This window comes from Lonchura striata, chromosome 12 (genome assembly GCF_050655825.1).
Source record: "Lonchura striata isolate lonStrDom1 chromosome 12, ASM5065582v1, whole genome shotgun sequence".
Taxonomy (NCBI): Eukaryota; Metazoa; Chordata; class Aves; order Passeriformes; family Estrildidae; genus Lonchura; species Lonchura striata.
In genome coordinates this window covers 6,876,694-6,894,718 of record NC_140714.1, presented here as the reverse complement: position 1 = coordinate 6,894,718, position 18,025 = coordinate 6,876,694, and the positions used below count along the sequence as shown (strand labels likewise).

Below are 18,025 nucleotides of genomic sequence, written 5' to 3'. Positions count from 1 at the left end.
CTGACAATAAATTAAACTGTACATATTAAATTCCAATTATATAATAACCTGTAGTTACAGTGGCATATTTGTTGCTGTAAGCAATACCCCAATCCAGCTTAACAGGTCTGTTTTAGAAAGCATGGCAAAATCTGTCAACTTCTAAGAAAAGGCTGTTATTTACACATTTCAGGTTGATAGTCTCCCCCAGTATGCCAAAGGCCCAGCAGGGATTTCAGCTGAGCTGTGCTGACTTTTACCAGGTGAAGATTTCAAAAGCTGTGTGGATATGGCTCTTGGGAATATCCTTTAGTGGTGAACATAGTGGTGTTGGGTTGTTCTTGCTCAATGATTTTAGAGTTTTTTTCCAGCCTAAATGAATCTATGATGTGGCTTTTTTAACAACAAATAATGGGTCCAGATGTTAGCACACCAGGTCACCAATCCTGGGGAAGGTGCGTGGTGTGCAGGAGAAGCTCCTCCACCAGCTTTCCCTGCCCACCAAAACCATGCCAACAATGGAGCTGAGCTGGTTTTTGTGCTTTTATTGCAAGACCAACTCAGTAAAAATCAAATCTCTTCTATTCACGATTAACCAACACTCCTTAAGAGCAAAAAATGTACACAAGACTCTTCCCTTTGGATGAATATTTCCATTTATTCCAACTGGAAAAAACATTTTTTAAATATATTTAAGTATCATTTCTTTTTTTTTTCTTTTTAAAGGAATAATAATTATCACATTGTCCTTTACAAACAACAAAAAAATTCCTAGCAATAGTCTGTGGTATGGAGACATCCATCTTCTAGATTTTTCTGCATCTGCTGCTTTGAGTAGGCATGGGGGTGTCCCTGTGTGTGCCCAGGGCTGCCAGTGCCATCCCTGCAGCGGGATCCACATTCCCAGGGTGCAGGGAGGGGCTGGCCTCAAGGTGCAGGGACACCCTGAGGTGCCAGCAGGGCGAGGGCAGTGCAGCTGGTTAAGCTCTCAGCCCTCCTGTGGCTCAAAGCTCAGCCTCATCTGAACCCCCACAGGTGCGTTGGGTGGCAAGAGCCCCTTTTGCAAACTTGCTCCTTTTTGGGAAGCACTGGGACAACCTGGCCTTGGCTTGCAGCTGGGATGGCAGAACCCCAATGGATTAAAGCACACAGAGAACAAACTCACATCCACCAGAATACAACACAGCTGAGCCCTATGCAGGGGCCCTCTGCCCCAGGGACAAGCCCTGGCCACACACAGCCCCAGAGGGGCGAGGGCATCTCACCAGGCAGGAGGGGCCCACGGGGAGCAGTTTGCAGGTGTTCTCATGTCGTAGGCAGGAGGCAATACTGAGACTTCCACTTGGAAATGAACAGCAGTTAACCCAGGAGACTAGAGCACCATAAGACAAGTCTATATTCAAAACAACGTCATGCTGACATCACACAATTGCACCATTTACACTTTATTTACTCCAAATAATAGTTCAATGTTTAGTAACTTCAGCGTTCTCTACAGAGGTGTGAAATTCCTTCTCCAGCTTTGGTAATTTACAATGTTGCAGACATTTGGTAGTTCTGGTCTTTCCTATTTAGTAATAGTAATAATTTAAAAAAAAAAGGCCCTTTTGCAGCTGTCAGGGGTTCCTGTGTCTGACTGATGGAGTATACCTGCAAATCATAGACTTCAAAATGCCACTGAGGCTTGGCAAGATTTAATGAATCAAAAAACCTTCTGTTTATTGACCAGGATCAAAACAAATAAACAGAAAAAAAGGGTTAAAACAAAAAAAAAACCCTCAAAACCAATGAAAACTCAGACTCTCACTGATAAACTTAAGTGATGATGAAATGGAAAGGGGGGTTCCAAAGTACTGTTCGGTTAGCTCTGACTGAAAACAATTCTGAACGTGCATGCATTTTCCCAGTGACTCCTAAGATATAGAAATTCCTCTGATATTACAAAATACAAAAATATTTTCTCCAAACTCTCATTTACATCGCATTTACAACAATCACGGAAATAACTTAGGCTCCCACACTGTCCAAGAGACAAATCACCTACCAACATGGCTAATGGAAAACAAAAATGTGGTGGAAAACAAAACCTACCAGCAAACTGATGCTGAGAGTCAACAGTGGCAACCAAAACGTATGGACAAACAGAGCTCAAGGGAGTGGCAGTATTTGGGAGAAGGAAGAGAAACTACTGGGTAAATATTACAGGCTAAAGTGAACTTTTAAAATTTTAATCTCCAAAGTAAGATGTGCAAAATATATTCACTGTGCCCAGGATTATGACTATTTATAGAAGCCGGTCTACAACCTTCTTAACAAATCCCTACTCTTCGGGCCTTTTTTTTTGTTACAATAAAAGCACTTACATGATCTAAAACAGTGCAAGATCGTGAGTTAATTTACATTCTCCCAAGGTGCCTGGCAAGGATGCCATTAGGATATGATACAGTTCTTGCTCTTCTGTCTTTTCCGGCTGTGCAACTGTCCCCTGGCCCCCACCGTGGAAGACTTGGGCATGCTGTACGAGCCGTACTTGTGCAGCAGCTCCTCGCTGGTCACGTACCGGAGGCGGGCGGGCTGCGGAATCGGCTCCCCGAGGAAGTAGCCCTCGTTGTCGGACTCCGAGGAGGAGGAGCAGGTGGAGCACCAGTCGTATTCGGCAAAGTAGGGCCCCCATCTCTCGCCCAAGTGGTTCTGCAAGGCAAGATCCGACACCGTCCGGGGACAGTGGCCGTAGACATCCCTGCAGGGACCCTGCTCCACCGTCTCCCTGCAGCTCCTCTGGTGCACGAAGGGGTCGTAGTCGTCCCTGGCTCGGAGCGAGGGTCTCTCCTTCAGGCGGTAGCACTGCTCGCTGGCCAGGTGCAGGGCGTTGTCCGAGCGGGAGCGCCGCGAGCGCCGGGGCCGGTGCGGGCGGTAGTGCCGCTCGTCCTGGAGCACGGTTCTCCGGCGCGTGCGCTCGCTCATGGGGGTGTGCCTCGGGACCTCCTGAGCCCCCAGCTTGCCCCCCGGCACGCCGCTGCCGTAGTCGAAGCTCTGGTGCATCCGCCCGTGCGACGGCCGCTCTTGGTAGCCGAGGGGGCTGGCGAGGTCGTGCAGGGTGGGCTCCATGTCCTGGTACTGCTGCACCGACAGCAGGCTGCGCACGGACTCGGCGCTGCGGAACTGCATGGAGGAGTTCAGGGTGCCCATGTTGCTCATCTTCTCTGAGACGTTCATGCCCGAGTCTTTGCTCAGGTCAGGCATGGAGAACCTGGAGAGGTGCTCCTGGCGCTTGGCTCCACCGTCTGCTGAGAGGCCTTTGCAGGAAAAGGGCAAAGGGGGAAAAAAAAGAAGTTAAAAAAGAGAATTTTCTGTCAGCCAAGATGCAGGGTGGAGGCTGGTTTTGGCCCAAGACTTTTGCTTTAAAAAGTATCTCAGTGGTATCGATCCTGTCCTGAAGAGCCCTTTTTAAGAGGAGGACTTTAATTTATTTTTTTTTAAGAGCAGGCAGTTCCTCCTCTGGGGAAATCACACCAATTTAAGGTGTTTTGAGTCGGCCTCCAAGCTGCTTTCACGACTTCCTTTCCCATATGTCTACACTGTCTGCGACTTGATAGGAATAACCAACGGTGCCAGGGAGAAATCGTGCGTCAGAGGTAACCTGAGGCCTCCTGCACACCGAGCTAACTAGGGTGCCATGATCCAGCACTCACACTTTCTGCAATGACAACACATTTTGGAGGACTAAACAATGTCGGTGGCAGATGAAAACACAGCCACTGACTTAATTCAGGGTTCTCACTATGCTGCACCTCACAGGTCCCCTGAATGACACCCATGGAGAGACCAAATTTGCAGTTGGGTTTCCCAGGAAGGATGGAAACGCCCAAGCACCAGAGGGTCTGCTGGAGCTCCCTGTGAGCAGCAGGACAGTGGGAGGGTCCCTGGATCCCTCCCTGCAGATATCCAAGGAGTTGTTCATGGGCAGGAGCCAGAAGTGTGAGCTCCACCTTGGTGGGCTGCCCTGCTTGGGAAGGTGACCTGTTAGATCTCTCCAATGTGCCAACGAGCCCTGAACTCCTGCAAGGTGCTTTCCTTCAGCCCAGGAAGCCTTCACCTGGCAGCAGGGAAGAAGTGAGGAGTCTGCTCAGCACCTGCCTGTCAACAAGAAACTCAATGCACCCCACGGTGCCCTAGTCCTTGGCTTGTTCCATGAGTGTTTCCTGATTATTTTCTGACTATCTCCCCCTGTTGGCTTGACAACTGGCAGCAGTCACTGGTTGCATTGCAAGCTCAGGATAAGATGTTTTGCAAGTTATTTCAAAGAAAATCCGTTCCATCCCAAATCAAATGTGGAATGTTTGCTTTGGCAGCCTTCTCCCCATCCCTTCTCCAACAACATCCCAGTGCAGACCCAACACTGTGCATCGTCAGCAGAATTTCCAACATGATGCACAGCCTTTATGCAATCACCAACAATTTATGACTTTGTAAATTAATTATAAAAAATAACAACCCAGCCCACAATTCAAGAATAAAGCTTTTTTTCCCTTAACAAAAGCTGCTTGCATTTAATCAAGAGCTCAGCTCTTTTTGCATTATCTGCTGCTGCTAAACCTGAACAAGAACGAGGGTTGCTGTCACTAACCCCATTCATGAGCTGCTTCAGGGTTTCCTTGGGCTCAGCCTTGAAAAGATCAACAGAACCTGCAAAGGTTTTGGGCAGTTTTCCAAACCTTGCTTTTGGTGCCATCAGGGAGCACTTTAGCCATTACTGGCCCTCACAGGACTTGGTTTTGCTCCCTGAGTCCCAGCTTCTTTGCTTTTCTGTTGCTAATGGAGATATTTTTGGAATTTATGATTACAGAGTGAAGGTGATCCCTGAACGCCACAGGAGGAGGGAAATGCTGGGCTAGAAAGAAGGGAAAACCATGGGTTTTTTTAAAAGGACACACTTTTCAAGTCAACTTCATGCTTTCTTTTTTCCTCCCTAAGTCACACTGACTTTGAGAGTGAGCAGCCCAAGCCTGCCCACTGCCTTTTGGAAAAAGCCCTGTGGATGGGCTTCCTGTCCTCTTGGAAGACCTGCCCACCCATTCTCCACACTCCCATTATGTTTCTCCTCCTCGCTGGAGCTGCAATTTTCTGCCTGTGAAGGCATCTGTCACATCAGGCACCACTCCCCACGTCCCTCCTGTGCCACTGTGGAGGAGCCCAGCAGCCTCTGGGGAGGGAAGAGCAACTTGGTAACATGCACAAAGACTTCCTGAAAAGCCAGAGCAACAGCAGGACTGCCGGCAGAACTGATCACAATGAGAATCATGGCTGTTGACAGCCCAATGTGGCCTTAATCACATCTGTCAGACAATAGCTGACACCAAGGAAAATGAGCCCTCGATGACATTTATGCAGCACTTCATTAAGGGAGCCGGTGCAGCTCCACAATAAGAACGAGCAACAGCAGTGCTGTGCAGAAATACAGTCCAACACCACAGCCACAGGATGCTTCTGTGCCATCAACACATTGATTTTGGCAGCATCATTTAAAAGGGGCTGACCTTGCCTCACTCACAGGGGTGTGGGGCATGAGTTGGTGCTTTGCTCCCAGTGCCAGCCATATCAGATGGTACCTGTGTGTCTCAGCTGCCCCTCACAGCCATCTCCCTCCTGTGCTCCTGCATGCAGCAAGAATAAAATAAGTGTCTGGGCACAGGCTCTGGAGACATGGAAAAAGTGAAACAGTATTTTCAAATTAAACAAGATATATCTGCATCCTTCACCTCACAGACAGGAATGATGTGGCCAAGATCAAGTGGGACAACCAGGAGGGAAACCTGTTTCATTTTGTGTAGAGTAAAGCAGGATGTGATAAGTGAGGTGTCCGGCTCAGGAAGGGCACAGCCAAAGCTGCACTGCTTTAGTTTGTGCAGGGTCTGCAGCCCCTCACGCACCTCCAGCAGACAACCATGAGTGCTTTAGTCTCTTCCCCTTAGAAGGCAGCACTGGGCAGTGAGCTCAGACAATGATCCTGTGACCACATGAATGGCTCATGCTCAGAGTGCAAGGTTTAATCAGTCATAGGGATGTTTCTGGCTGATCATTCAGACAGCCTGATTACAACTAAGCACAAACGTTCTGAGATCTTTATTCACTGGGAAAATGCTGATTGTAAGAGGAATCCAGTACTGAACATGTCCATCACTGTTGCCAGCACACAGAACTTGGGTTGATGGAGCCTGTGCTTGGGAGGCTCTGATGCAAAGCCAGTGCAACATCCAGTGGCTTCATCTCTCCATATGACAGAGTGGAAAAGGCTCTATGCTGAGGGCAAAATGTGTTTTCCCAGGTAGACTGGGCAGGCTGCACATGCACGAGTCTATTTTGGGAGCCACGCCTGGAAGTGACCCAGCAAGCTGTGCAGCTGGGAGAAGGAAAACTATTTTATCTGCTCAAGGTGACAGCGAAGGATTTATTCCACTCGCTCAGGAGCAAAGCTTTGCTGTTCCAAAGCAAAGGCACTGAGAAAAGGCACTGAAGGCACTGAAAGCTCTGCATGGCTCTTACAGAGCCCACAGCAGGTTACAGGTCCAGGATGCAATGCAGAATCCTTGCAGAACACAAAGATGTCTCCAAGCTGAGTTTAACATTTATGCCAAGGCATCATGAGCAGGGCTATGCCCAGATTAGTCTTTCTAAGGTCTCAAAATGTCCCTCTCTATGGCTCTCTGTGGAGCCACAAGACCTCAGGAGGCATAGTGGGAACAAGCCAAAAGTGTTCCAGTCTGACCACAGTGAGATCAGGGGATAGCAATAACCATTTGTCTAAAAAAATTTCATCTAGAAAACATGACCTGGGAATAAAGTTTTAAAGAGCAGAGGTTGTTTAGTCTAGAGGAGAGAAAGCTGAAGGGGATATAGTAACAACCTTCAAAGGCAGAAAAAAATGCTTGCAAAGAGGAGGGAAACACATTACTCTCCAGGTCTGCTGACTCCTGCAACCAAAGTTTCAGACTGGAGAAGAAGAAAACCCTGCCTGTGTAATCACAGCAGAAGGTGACTCAGGCAGGCTCTGGCACTGGAGGGTTTCTCGGGCACCCAAAGGCAGTGGGTGCCCAGGCATACAAAGGGTGTCTTCAGATTCCTGGTCCCACACTGCCCTGGGTGGGGTGAAGGTGGCACCAACCCTTGTCTCCTGAGGTCATTTGCCATTCCAGAGCTACACCCATCCATGAGGCCCCATCTTCCCGAGCTGACAGTATTTATCTGCAGCTCGTTGCAGCTCCTGCTTAATGAAGTGTTTTATCTGGGAACACATCTAATAACCCAAGAGATCTGCAGTCTGGAAGAGCACACGAGGGAGACCCCACCATGCAGCCCTGACTTTCTCCCAACAAAGAAATGTGAGAATCTGTTTCCCAAGGCCATCCAAGGGAACAGGAGCCCTGTGGTGTGGGATGGTTGTTACCACATCACCAAGACCGTTCCGAGGGAGCAAACCCAGATATAACATGCTGACCCCACCAAAATTTACTTCTGCATGATGCTCTGAGACTGCTGGCTGCCCCAGAGGCTCATGCACTGGAAAGATGTCACTGCTGCCTCCAGCACGGTGCTTCGGCTGGTGGCCGGCCTGGAGCCAGACTGGTGCCAGCACTACAGCACACACAGACACAGCAGGTTTTTCTGCTGCTGCTCTCCACTGCATGGGGCTGCCAGGCTCAATATTTCACCCTGGAGCCATGGAAACACATGCTTTTCCAATGAGCACAAGGGAAAGCTGCAGCTCGGTTCTGGGTGCTTGATACAGAAGTGGAGCTAGCTGCAGCACCAAGAAAACCAAGCAGGTTTCTGGTTAACATTCAGATTCACTAAGAACACCCTGTACATCCCCTCTGAAGTCTGTCCCCACCCCTCCTGAGAACCATGTTTATCCCATAAACACTGCCAAGGGAATTAACATCCAAATAAGCAAAGCCACAGCACAAAGATACTCCTGGTGAACATCACCTCTACAACCTTGCCACAACAAAGCACTCGGAGGCGCTTCAGTCCCTCTGTGTGCTTTGCTAAACAGGGCTGCAAGTTGCATTATGAATTATTAAAGCACTCAGCAAATGACAGCAGAGAGGCCCTGGAGAGCGCGTGGGCTGGGTGTGAGGCTGGGAATGGAGCCCCCCATGAGGGGAAGCAGCTCCCAGCCCCCATTAAATCAAACTCCCCGTGAAGCTGTGCTAACACGGGGTGAGCCAGCATCGCACTGCAGGAGAGCACCAGCCAGGGAATGCAAAATATCCTGACATAGGATATTGCAAACAACTAGGGCTATGCTGACGCTTGCTTCTTGCCTTAACATCTATCACAGCAGACACACACATCTGTGCATCACAGCTCTCACCACAGAGCCCTACAGAGGTGCCTGGCAGCACCAAAACCCAGCACCCAGCCCCGACAGCCAGTGTTTAAATACAGCTATAGATGCACAGGAGGATACAGCACAGTGTCTCTTGTGTCCAGCCCCCGGTGCCAGAGCCTTCTCTCTCACACAGCATCAGGCATACTTACCACCCCTCAAACAGGGTTTATTTCAAGGTCAATCTGTAGAACTAAAAAGAAATTTAAGAAGAAACAGCCTGCACAGAACTTTGTTTATAGCTCAGCCCCATCTCACTTCTGAGCGGCCTCAGGGAATGCAGAAATAAAGCAGAACCTTCATGTAACTGGAAATCATGGAAAATAAACTATCTGGGGAAGACACAGCCCCTACCAAGTGGATCACAGTACCACCAGCCTCCCATGGTATGTCCCCGTGTGTGAGACATGGATATCATTGGGTATTTCACACCCAATCAGTCCTTTTCAGTTTGGTGGAAGAAGTCTCTTGCTGCTTGGAAAAGAGTTGGAGTTTAACACAGAAGCCCCCCTATAGCTCCTTTATCAGCACCCCAATCTCCTGCATCCTCCCCAGCTGATGGAGCCAGCATCATCCCCAAGCCATGTTGAGGATGATGCCTCCTCCAATAATATCTTCCAGAAGTCAGTTTTGGTTGTCCCTCTGGTTTGCATTACTCCACCTGCTCTGCACTGTCCACGTGTGACACTGAAGGGGTGAAGACATGCAAGAGGCTGACCCCCACAGTAGGCACACCAAACCTCCCATTGTTGAGTTGCAAAAGGTGAGTGAGGGGGAGAAGAAATGTTCCTGACAGTTTTACAGTGGTTTGGCATTGGGCCTTTGAGGTGAAAACCTTTATCTTCACATTGGTTTTGAAATGATCTGTTTTGGATTAGGAAATGCTATACCTGTGCCTCAAAACTGCAAGAATTCCCCCAAGGAATCTGATCTTCCAACTTGGAAGCAGTTTTGTGCTGGCTGTGTCTGGGAGAAAGAGAGTGATAAAAACATGGTGAAGAGCTGGGAGCCTCCATTTTTCATAGAAAATTTTGGGAACAGCCAATGTGTCACTTTCTGGATTGCATAGCTCAGCTGGAGCGCTTGGGGCAGCTGCCCTCTCCAGCCCAGGGAGGGGAGAGGAGCACAGGGGGAAGGAGACTAGCATCCAGACCCCTCACTGCCATCCCTGAGGGTGTTCAGGAGCTGCTCCTAAGCCCCCAGTGAAGGAGAGGCTGGGTTAATTAATGTCTCTCCAGAAAATACAGCCCTGGCCCTTAGTCAGGGCTTGTTCGTACTCTCACCTGCCCTGCAGCTTTTAGCTCCTCTGCAGGCAGAGAAAGAAAAGGGACTGGAGACAGATGATGCTGCCAGGTCACTCTGCAGCTCAGATATGTAGGGATCAGCCCTGTTCTCTCCTCTTTCTGGTTATGTCACAGTTGTCTAGTCTGGAAAAACAAACTATTTGGGGCCTTTGGGCATCACACAACACATGATGACAAGCACAGTGTGTGCCATACCAATGAAATCACATCTCACCCTGTAATAGCACCAGTTTAACATATATTTAAATTGGATTTATTCCTGTGAGAGATGTTCCCCTCACCCAAACTCATTTTCTCAAGGAATCCTTAAAATCTGTTTCTCCTTTTGCAAACAGCACACAAAGGGACTGTTCCCAGAGAACAACATTTAGCCTGCAGGTACTTTCTTAAGTGGGCTATTTGACCAGCTGATCTTTTGTGGAAATAACTGCTTGGAATCAGCAGAGTTCAGCTCCTGATTTCTAATTCCACTGGAGGCACGTGCAGTGACTGCAAAACCTTTCTGGAGGAAAACACAAACACAGGGAGCAGGGCTGATGGGCCAAGTGTCTTTTGGGAAGTGATTAACCTCTGGTAGGATCAGGCTTCTCATCATGAGAAAACCTTCCTGGACAAATTCCATCTTAGCATTGTCCAGGCTGCTTAATGCAGGGAGCTACAAGGCAAACACTGCTACAGGATCCACAGGTTTTTTTCTTGTTATTGCCATTAAAAAAACCCAACAATCCAAAACCCCCAAAAACAGACAATGGAAGTATGACATAAAAGATAATGGAAAATCAGCAAAAATGAGCTCTCTCTCAGAAAACAAGCTGAGAAATACTGTTTCCTTTTTGCTTCTCCATCTAATGGCCGTGTAGTGCAGGAGGATACAGTCTCTAAGAAGCCGTAGCAGATTGGAGCCTGTTGTAGCTGATGGCAGAATGGGGATTTTCTAACAGAAACATGGAATGCAAGGAGAGATGCCCTCCACCAGCAGGAGACACTGCCCTTTGCCACTGGATGTGCTTAAATCCCATCAGCATTTATGGCAATTACACAAGCACAAACCAGAGGACAGCAGAGCCACTCCCACCTAATTCCACCCCCAACACAGAGCACAAGCAGGGTCGCAGCCACCTCTGCCACTCACACGTCTGCTGCTGCAGGACTGCCCACGGTGACAGCAGAGCACAACGCAGCACTGCAAGGGCACGTGCCCAGGATTAACATCATGTCTCACCTCTTTACTAACCCATGGGGAATTGGCTTTGAAGTGATTAAATAGAGCCTTCTGGTAAGGTAGAAACCTGGGGTCTTGCAGGAGATTGGGGTCATGTAGATCTTGACCCACACAATGGCTGACCCTGAAATATTACAGGGAACAACATCTGCTCACGGCAGGCAGCCTTCCGGCCAAAGGACAGGGATTATGCTGCACAGCCCTGAGTTATCTGCATTACTGACTGTCTCTGGCTAATTAGCAGTTAGGTCTTAGTAGAAACATCACAGCAAAATCCACTGCCAGGGAGGTACCAGCTTTTAGCATGTGCTCTCCAGGTCAGGGACTGTTTGCCCTTCAGCTCCCTATAAAAAATTGACTGTTTTCAGCGATGCCATAAAACCTTAGATGGATGCGGTGTTAATTATTTCAAAGTGAAAGGTGGAGCAACTGTGCAGCATTGGTAGCTCCAAGGGACTTTGTATGTGGATGCCTGGGAGGTTCTGGCAAAGCAGAGCTGGAGGATGCAGGGTGGAGGACACGGGGTGAGCCAGAACCCCAGGCTGTGGCTGGGGGAGCTCTGGGGGGAGTTTGATCAGCCACAGCAGGGAGTGCAGGGATGGGAAAAGCCAGGCAGTGGGGTGCTGTGCCCTGACATCACTTGACCAAAAACCTGCTCTCTCACAGACCTCATCCAGGTCACCAAACCTCCCTGTCCTCAAAACACTGCCAATTAAATGGGATGATAATTGTGTCCTCCATAATTGCAGACATAGCCCTGGGGGAGCTGCTTGTTGCTGCCGCAGTGCCCCTAGCTCAGCTGAGCCAGCTCCCAGAGCAAGGAAAATTATTAGAACCTAACACATTAATAAAAATATTATCACCTCACTCTGCAGAGGAACGATGAACACTCACTGCAAGCCTCATTACACTGAGCATCTGCTCCAGAAAGCTGAACACAGCGAGCCATCAAGGCAGTCACTGCCCCTGAGGAAACTCAAACTCTGGCTCTGTATGGTGGACAGATGCATTTGGGAGGTCTCCCTGCCAGCATTTTAAAAAAGGGTTTCTAAAATGAAAGGCAGAATGATTTTCACTTTGATATGTAGGCCTTGCCATATTTTCTGTGTCTTGACCTATATCCCCAATAATATGTTACACTTCAGCTCCAAAGCATGCAACAACCTCTCCAGTGCTCAGGGATTGCTCATCCAAGCTTGGTGTTGCTCAAGATTCTTTGTACTGATGGGGTTTACACAACACAAGTTTTCAGGAACACAAGAGGCTTTGGAAATGTGGAGCTTTGCTTAGGGAAACCCTGTTTTGGAGAGCAATTCCCAATTCCCTCACTATTACACATCTATTTTTCCTCTGTGTATATCTGAGACTGTTTAAGCAAAACCCTTCCCAGCTCATTAGCTTCTCCTCTCCCTCCCCTCTTTTTCCATTTGCTGGATAGGGAGATCCTGGCTGGAACAGAGATAATTTCACATCTTGGCATGGGGCTGGCAGCTTCCCTAAACAAACACACCAAACCCCAGAAGAGGAGGCATGGGCATAGCAGTGCAAACCTGTCCATCCAGGCAGGGCAGAGCCCAGAACTGGGATTCAGGGGGGCTCAGCTCTCTGTGGGCTCAGCAATCCTCACCACCCATTGCCAGGAACCTGTGGGGGATCCTCAGGACCAGGCACAAACACCCCACAGGACACTCCCTGCCAGCAATAAGGCAGAAAGGCTCCATTTTGCAGGGGTTCAGATGCAGGACCTGCCCAAATCCAAGCATTGATTGGCTGGAACAGAGAAAAGCCAGGGGGAGACGCAAAGAAAAAGCAAGGCAGCTTCTCTGGTGAGCAAACCAGGCTCAGCATTCTCTTTTCTGAGTAGTTTTGTGCTGAGGGACGTGGGAGCTGTGGTGGGCGAGCGAAGCAGAGCAGGCTGCAGGAAGGACAGAGCCTGCCCAGCGCCAGCTGCAGACCAGAGCCGCACACAGACACGTCCGTGCACACACCCACCCACCCCTGCAGCCACCAATGAAACCCAAACATGTTTAGGGTGAGAGGACTGAGAAATATGACCCTGGGATGTGCTCGTGAGAAACAAGCTCAGCCTGATGGGGCAAGCATCTTGCCTGGCTTTTCCCTGCAGTTTCTACCAAGAGGCTGGGGAAGAGGAATTAAAGAGCTGTGCAGAGAGGGGGAGGAACTTCTTTTAACTAGTCACATGCTTGAGGACTGCATAACATTCAAAAGGGGTTAACTGGGCCTATTTCAAGGCATTAAAAATATTTTTAGCCTGCAAGGGCAGCTGACAGCAGTCCTTCAAGTACTGAAAACTGGAATCTGCCTCTGTGTTAGCAGTTGGCCTTGCTTTTCCCTCTCTCTTCACAAAAGGGAGGATTAAAGACTTTGAAAACATTTGTTTTAAGCTGCACAGAAAGGCCAGCCATCTATAAAGCTCTGCATTTGGTAAACAAGCAAGCAAATGGAAAGGAACTGTCAGGCTTGTCGGGACCAGGCAGACAAGCCTGTGTCACTGAGAAGTGATCCCCAAGCTTGGTTACCCTCGTAGTGGGAAGACACCAGAACACAAGGGATTCAACTGCATGGAGGGTGTGTTGGGCTGGTCTCAGGGTGGCAGGAGCAGGGGTGACATACCTGTAGCATTGGAGAGTGCCAGGGACTCCATGGAGCCCCGGGGAGTCTGCTCGGTGGGCGTCAGGTCCTCTGTGAACTTGAGGGCATTGATGGGGTGACGGGTGCGGCACTGCGACGCTGGCATCCCACCCTCCTCTTCCTCTTCATACTTGGGGACTTTGACACTTCCTCGTGTCTCTGGGAAGCTCTGGTTGGACATGTCACTGTAGCTCTCCTGCGAGCGCAGCCTCCCTGAGTAGTAGTCCTCTCTGCAGTCCTGGATAAAGCTGCCACCGTGGCTCTTCATGGCCAATGAGGAGCTCCTCTTTTGGTTGCTGAAGTGTTTCGCCCATAAATCCGACTGCGAGCCTGGGACCTGGGTGGGGTTATAGGAGGTTCTTATGTTGCACTGGCTGAGAAGCTGCAAGGGGGTTTGAGACTGGCTTTGCTCCATTTTGCCCCCATAGTGATAGAGCTCATCCCGGCTCCTCCACAAGTGGTCCCTGTTGAGGCTCGGTGTCTGGCTGGCCAGGCTCAGCAGATCCATCTGCAGGGACAGCGGGTCCACGTCGGTGGAGAGGCGGTTGGAGGTGACCTGCAGCTGGTTGCAGGGGCTGCGTGCCCCCTCCTCGCCCTTCCCCTTGTTCTTGCCGATCTTGGCACTGCGGCGCGATTCCTTGGCTCGCGCGCTCTGGAAAGCCGAGTCGGAGGAGTCGGAGCCGTTGGGGTCGTCGCCGATGCTGCAGGCCCTGGAGCAGAAGATCTGGCCCTGCTTGGGCAGGAAGGGCCGTCCCAGCAGCGACTTCTTGCACTGGGCGCAGCAGAAGCAGGTCTCGGTGGCGTGCCAGTGCTGGCCGTCGTACGTCATCTGGCCCTGGTCAATGCCTTGAGGGAGAAGATCAGTGTCAGGGTCATCTAGCACTGCACTTAACACCTGCATCAAGGCCAGGCTGCATGGGCTCTTGAGCAATCTGGTCTAGTGGAAAGTGTCCCTGCTGATGGTGGGTGATTGGAATGAGATGACCTCTAAGGTTCCTTCCAACCCAAACTATCCTATGACTCTATGATCCCCCATGGGTGACATGCACTCAGCCTCGCTCTTGAAAGCCCTTTTTCAGTTTCTCTGATACATGAAGTTAATCTCATTTTTAATTCTTCCCAATTCTAATTCCAGGCCTTTGCTTGGGAGTTACTCAATGTTGGAAAAGGCAGCAGACCCATGCCTCAAGCTATTTTGTATTAAATGGGGATATTTCCGATCATAAAGCAAAGGAATGCAAGAAGTTCTCCATAAAGTCCTTGAAGTAAAAGCAATATGATGCTTATTAAAAAAAAAAAAAAAAGCCTCCAGCTAAACCATAATGAGGAATTTGTGCTGCCTTGGTTAAGCATGCAACAGAGCAGATGACAACCCTGTCCCTTGCTGCTACTGTGGTCCCATCGTAACTTTATTTTGGCTTCAAAAGAGCTGGCCCTAGGGGCTGAGCACACACCCATGCCTTGCACCCAGCCACATTTCCTGGGTTGCTGCACCAGGCCCCCCTTGGGTTCAATAAAGGAATTGACACAGACAGTCTGTCTCCCTCCAGCCAAACCCCAGGGAGCAACATCTGCACAGTGCTCTCAGTCAGAGCTGTGAACAAAGCTCCTGAGGTTTCAATTATAACATTTGCACACTTGTTTAAGCTGCTGTTACTGGCCAAAGCCCTTGCTGCCCCCGTTCCCTGAGAAAGTGCCATGCACAGTGTGGGCTGGCTGGCACGGTGGGTGTACACCACATGTGCACAGCACGTGCCTGCTCACCCGCTGTGGGGCCAAGTGCTGCCAGGTAACTTATAAATGAACACTATGTTAATGGTCTGTTTTATTTCAAGCTAAATTAGGTTTAATATAATCGGTTTTTTCCTCCCCTTATAGTGAGCAAAATGCTTTTATCCAGCATGCTACACTTGTGGGCAAAAGAGAGACAAGACGGTGGGTGGGATTTTATCAGCTCATTTTCCATTGCCCAAAGCCATCTTGCAGAGGAAGGAGTGCAGCCTCTTCACTCCATCCTCACCTACCCAACCCAAGCCCTACAAGGCTTCATCACATGCTTACCTCTGAGTTATGTAGCTTGTCAGCACAGTGCCCTGTTCACTACTGTGAGCAACTTGCAGCAAAATGGTTGCAGTCCCTCCTTTGCTAGAAATGTGCAAATATGCACCAAGCCAGACATTTTGCCCTGAAAACCTGAGAGTCAGCAGGCCAGCTGGAGCGAAGGACAGCAGATGGGGAAAGCACAAGAGAAGGGACCATGCAAGAAACATTATCAGCTGCTTCTTCACCTTTCTGCAGCTGAGATTTTGGGAAGGATGTGCTGCAGGTCACAGTAGATGCATCCTCCAAATGCTTCACTGAAAACCCTGTGTTTCCCCTCCCTGTGCCATCTGGCTGCTGCACAGGAGCAAAAGGTTTGTTTTATTCCCTCTTCAATATACCAAGTATTTGAACATGTAAGCTCACCTCCATGGACAAAGAAGGGCTGTCTGCATGCTCACTGTGCTCAGCCAAGTGGCAAAGGGGGCTGGGGAGAGCAGCAAGGGACTTCCCAGCCCACCCAGCTTAGGGACACTGAGGCCCCTGACTGAAGTGCATTTTAAATCACTGTTCTAGAAACATAAATTGACCCTGATGCATTATTTCTTTCTGTCTGAGAACATCTATCTGCAAGTTGATTGAAAAAGGCTCGGAAACAATAATGATGCCTAATGAACAAGCATCTTTTCTGACAGTAGCTCATCAAATCATGTGATCCTTTGCCAAGCTTGGATGGGAAAAATCCGAGTCAAAGAGCCAGGCTGTTTACAGGAAAATGGGATTTAAAGGGAAAAAAATGTGCCAGAGAAATTTTATTATGCCAGAGAAAGCTTTCCCTAGCTGCCACTGCTCCTGAAGTTGCCGTCTGATAATCTTCCCCTCTCTGACTCCAGAAAGGGATAAACAGCGGTGTAACCAAATAAATCACCATGTTATCTCCTTGGTGGGCCGGGGGAGATGCACAAGCACATTTGGTTGCCCCAGCCATGCAGAGTCCTGCCCGCAGCCCCACGGTGCTGTCAGGAGCTCTTGCCAGCAGCCAGCTCCCGGGGGGCCGCGCCCTCCCGCACGTACCGATGTGCTGGGCGCAGGTGTCGCAGTACTCGGCGTACAGGGACTCGAAGCAGCTGCAGCAGTAGGGCCTCCCGTCCTTCATGATGTAGCGCTGCCCCCCCAGAACCGTCTCGCACTCGAAGCAGCAGAAATGCTTCATGTGCCAGTGCCGCCCTTCGGCCTCAGTGCACTCGTCGGCAAAAATGATCTGCGGGAAGAAACACAAACGTGGGGCGGGGGGTCGGTCAGAAAAGAGACCGGGATGCAGACACCAACCTGTGTGTCTCCTGCCCTGCATGGCAGCTGTGCCCCTTTGCTGATGCAACCTCCAAATTTTACAGCTAACGCCCCCAGTCCTGCATGGGAAACTCCCATGGTTTGGTTTGTGGCTGGGGCACCCATAATTTCTTAGGAAAATCCATTAAAATGCAAATTCCTCAGAAGCATGTTAGTGGCCAGACTATAAAGTGTTAAGGCAGAGCTGCAGTAATGTGCTCGTAAGCTCACCCATCAAACAGAGAGGTCGATCAGGGTAATAAACACACTTATATACAACCTATCGATCTGGTGGACTTCTGGAGAACAGAGCAGCCACTTACCTGAACACATTTACTCATCTCTGAAACAGGGACCTGACCACAAAGGATGAGAAAAAACACAAGGAAAAGTGGCAGCTCACCAGAGAGGAGAAAAGATGGAACTAGCCTGGCTCCTCATCTTCCTGCTACCCCAGCCTGGGTGTCTATAGAAGTGACTGCAGTCATTATACCAGTGAGAAAACTGAGGCACAGAACGCTGTTAAGGACAAGTTGGAGAAGCAGCCACCTAAAATGTCTTCAGCAGATGCTTTCCTGCTGTGTCATCTTCTCATCCCCACCCCAACTCAACTCCCAAAACCAAGGGAGCCAGCAGCCCCAGATCTGCTCCCCGGTTCTCTATACTGGCACAGGGTACACCAAAAGCTTTTCCCTTGCAGATCCTCCTAGCCCTGAATTACTGTTTCTCACAATTAGTACTTGATGTTTTAGGGAAAGAAAAGCATGCTGAAGAATGAGCTGAATGAAAGAATTAAATGAGAATTTGCAGGGATAAAAAATACATGAAAAAAAATTACCCAGCCTAAGCCACAAAGAAATAGATCCAGTTAAATGGTTAGGGTTGTCTTTCACTGGTAACACTACAAATTTAATCACACACATACATCAATGCTCTTTATATCTGAAGTGCATATAGCCTTGGATATTTACTGTTACATGCTTACAAGGCTGGGACATGGTATTTTATAGCATATATGGTTTTCTATACTATGGTTTTCATAACTTTAAAAACCAGAGCAATTTCCTTCACAAGCCTTTTAAACAGAGATTGACACTTGAGAAGTGCTCA

General features: G+C 49.2%; 1 protein-coding gene across 9 annotated transcripts in view; it reads right to left on the bottom strand.

Annotated features, from left to right (window-relative positions):
• Positions 1-617: 617 nt before the first annotated feature.
• PRICKLE2 (prickle planar cell polarity protein 2) overlaps positions 618-18,025 on the bottom strand; it is a 103,394-nt gene continuing 85,986 nt past the window's right edge. For all 9 annotated transcript variants that reach the window (XM_021537258.2, XM_085590331.1, XM_085590332.1 and 6 more), the window contains 3 exons: positions 16,661-16,847; positions 13,529-14,392; positions 618-3,275 (listed from right to left, as the gene is read on the bottom strand). In XM_021537258.2, coding sequence (XP_021392933.1) covers positions 2,410-3,275; positions 13,529-14,392; positions 16,661-16,847 — 1,917 coding nt within the window. In that variant the 3' untranslated portion in view covers positions 618-2,409. The remainder of the gene's footprint in view (positions 3,276-13,528; positions 14,393-16,660; positions 16,848-18,025) is intronic.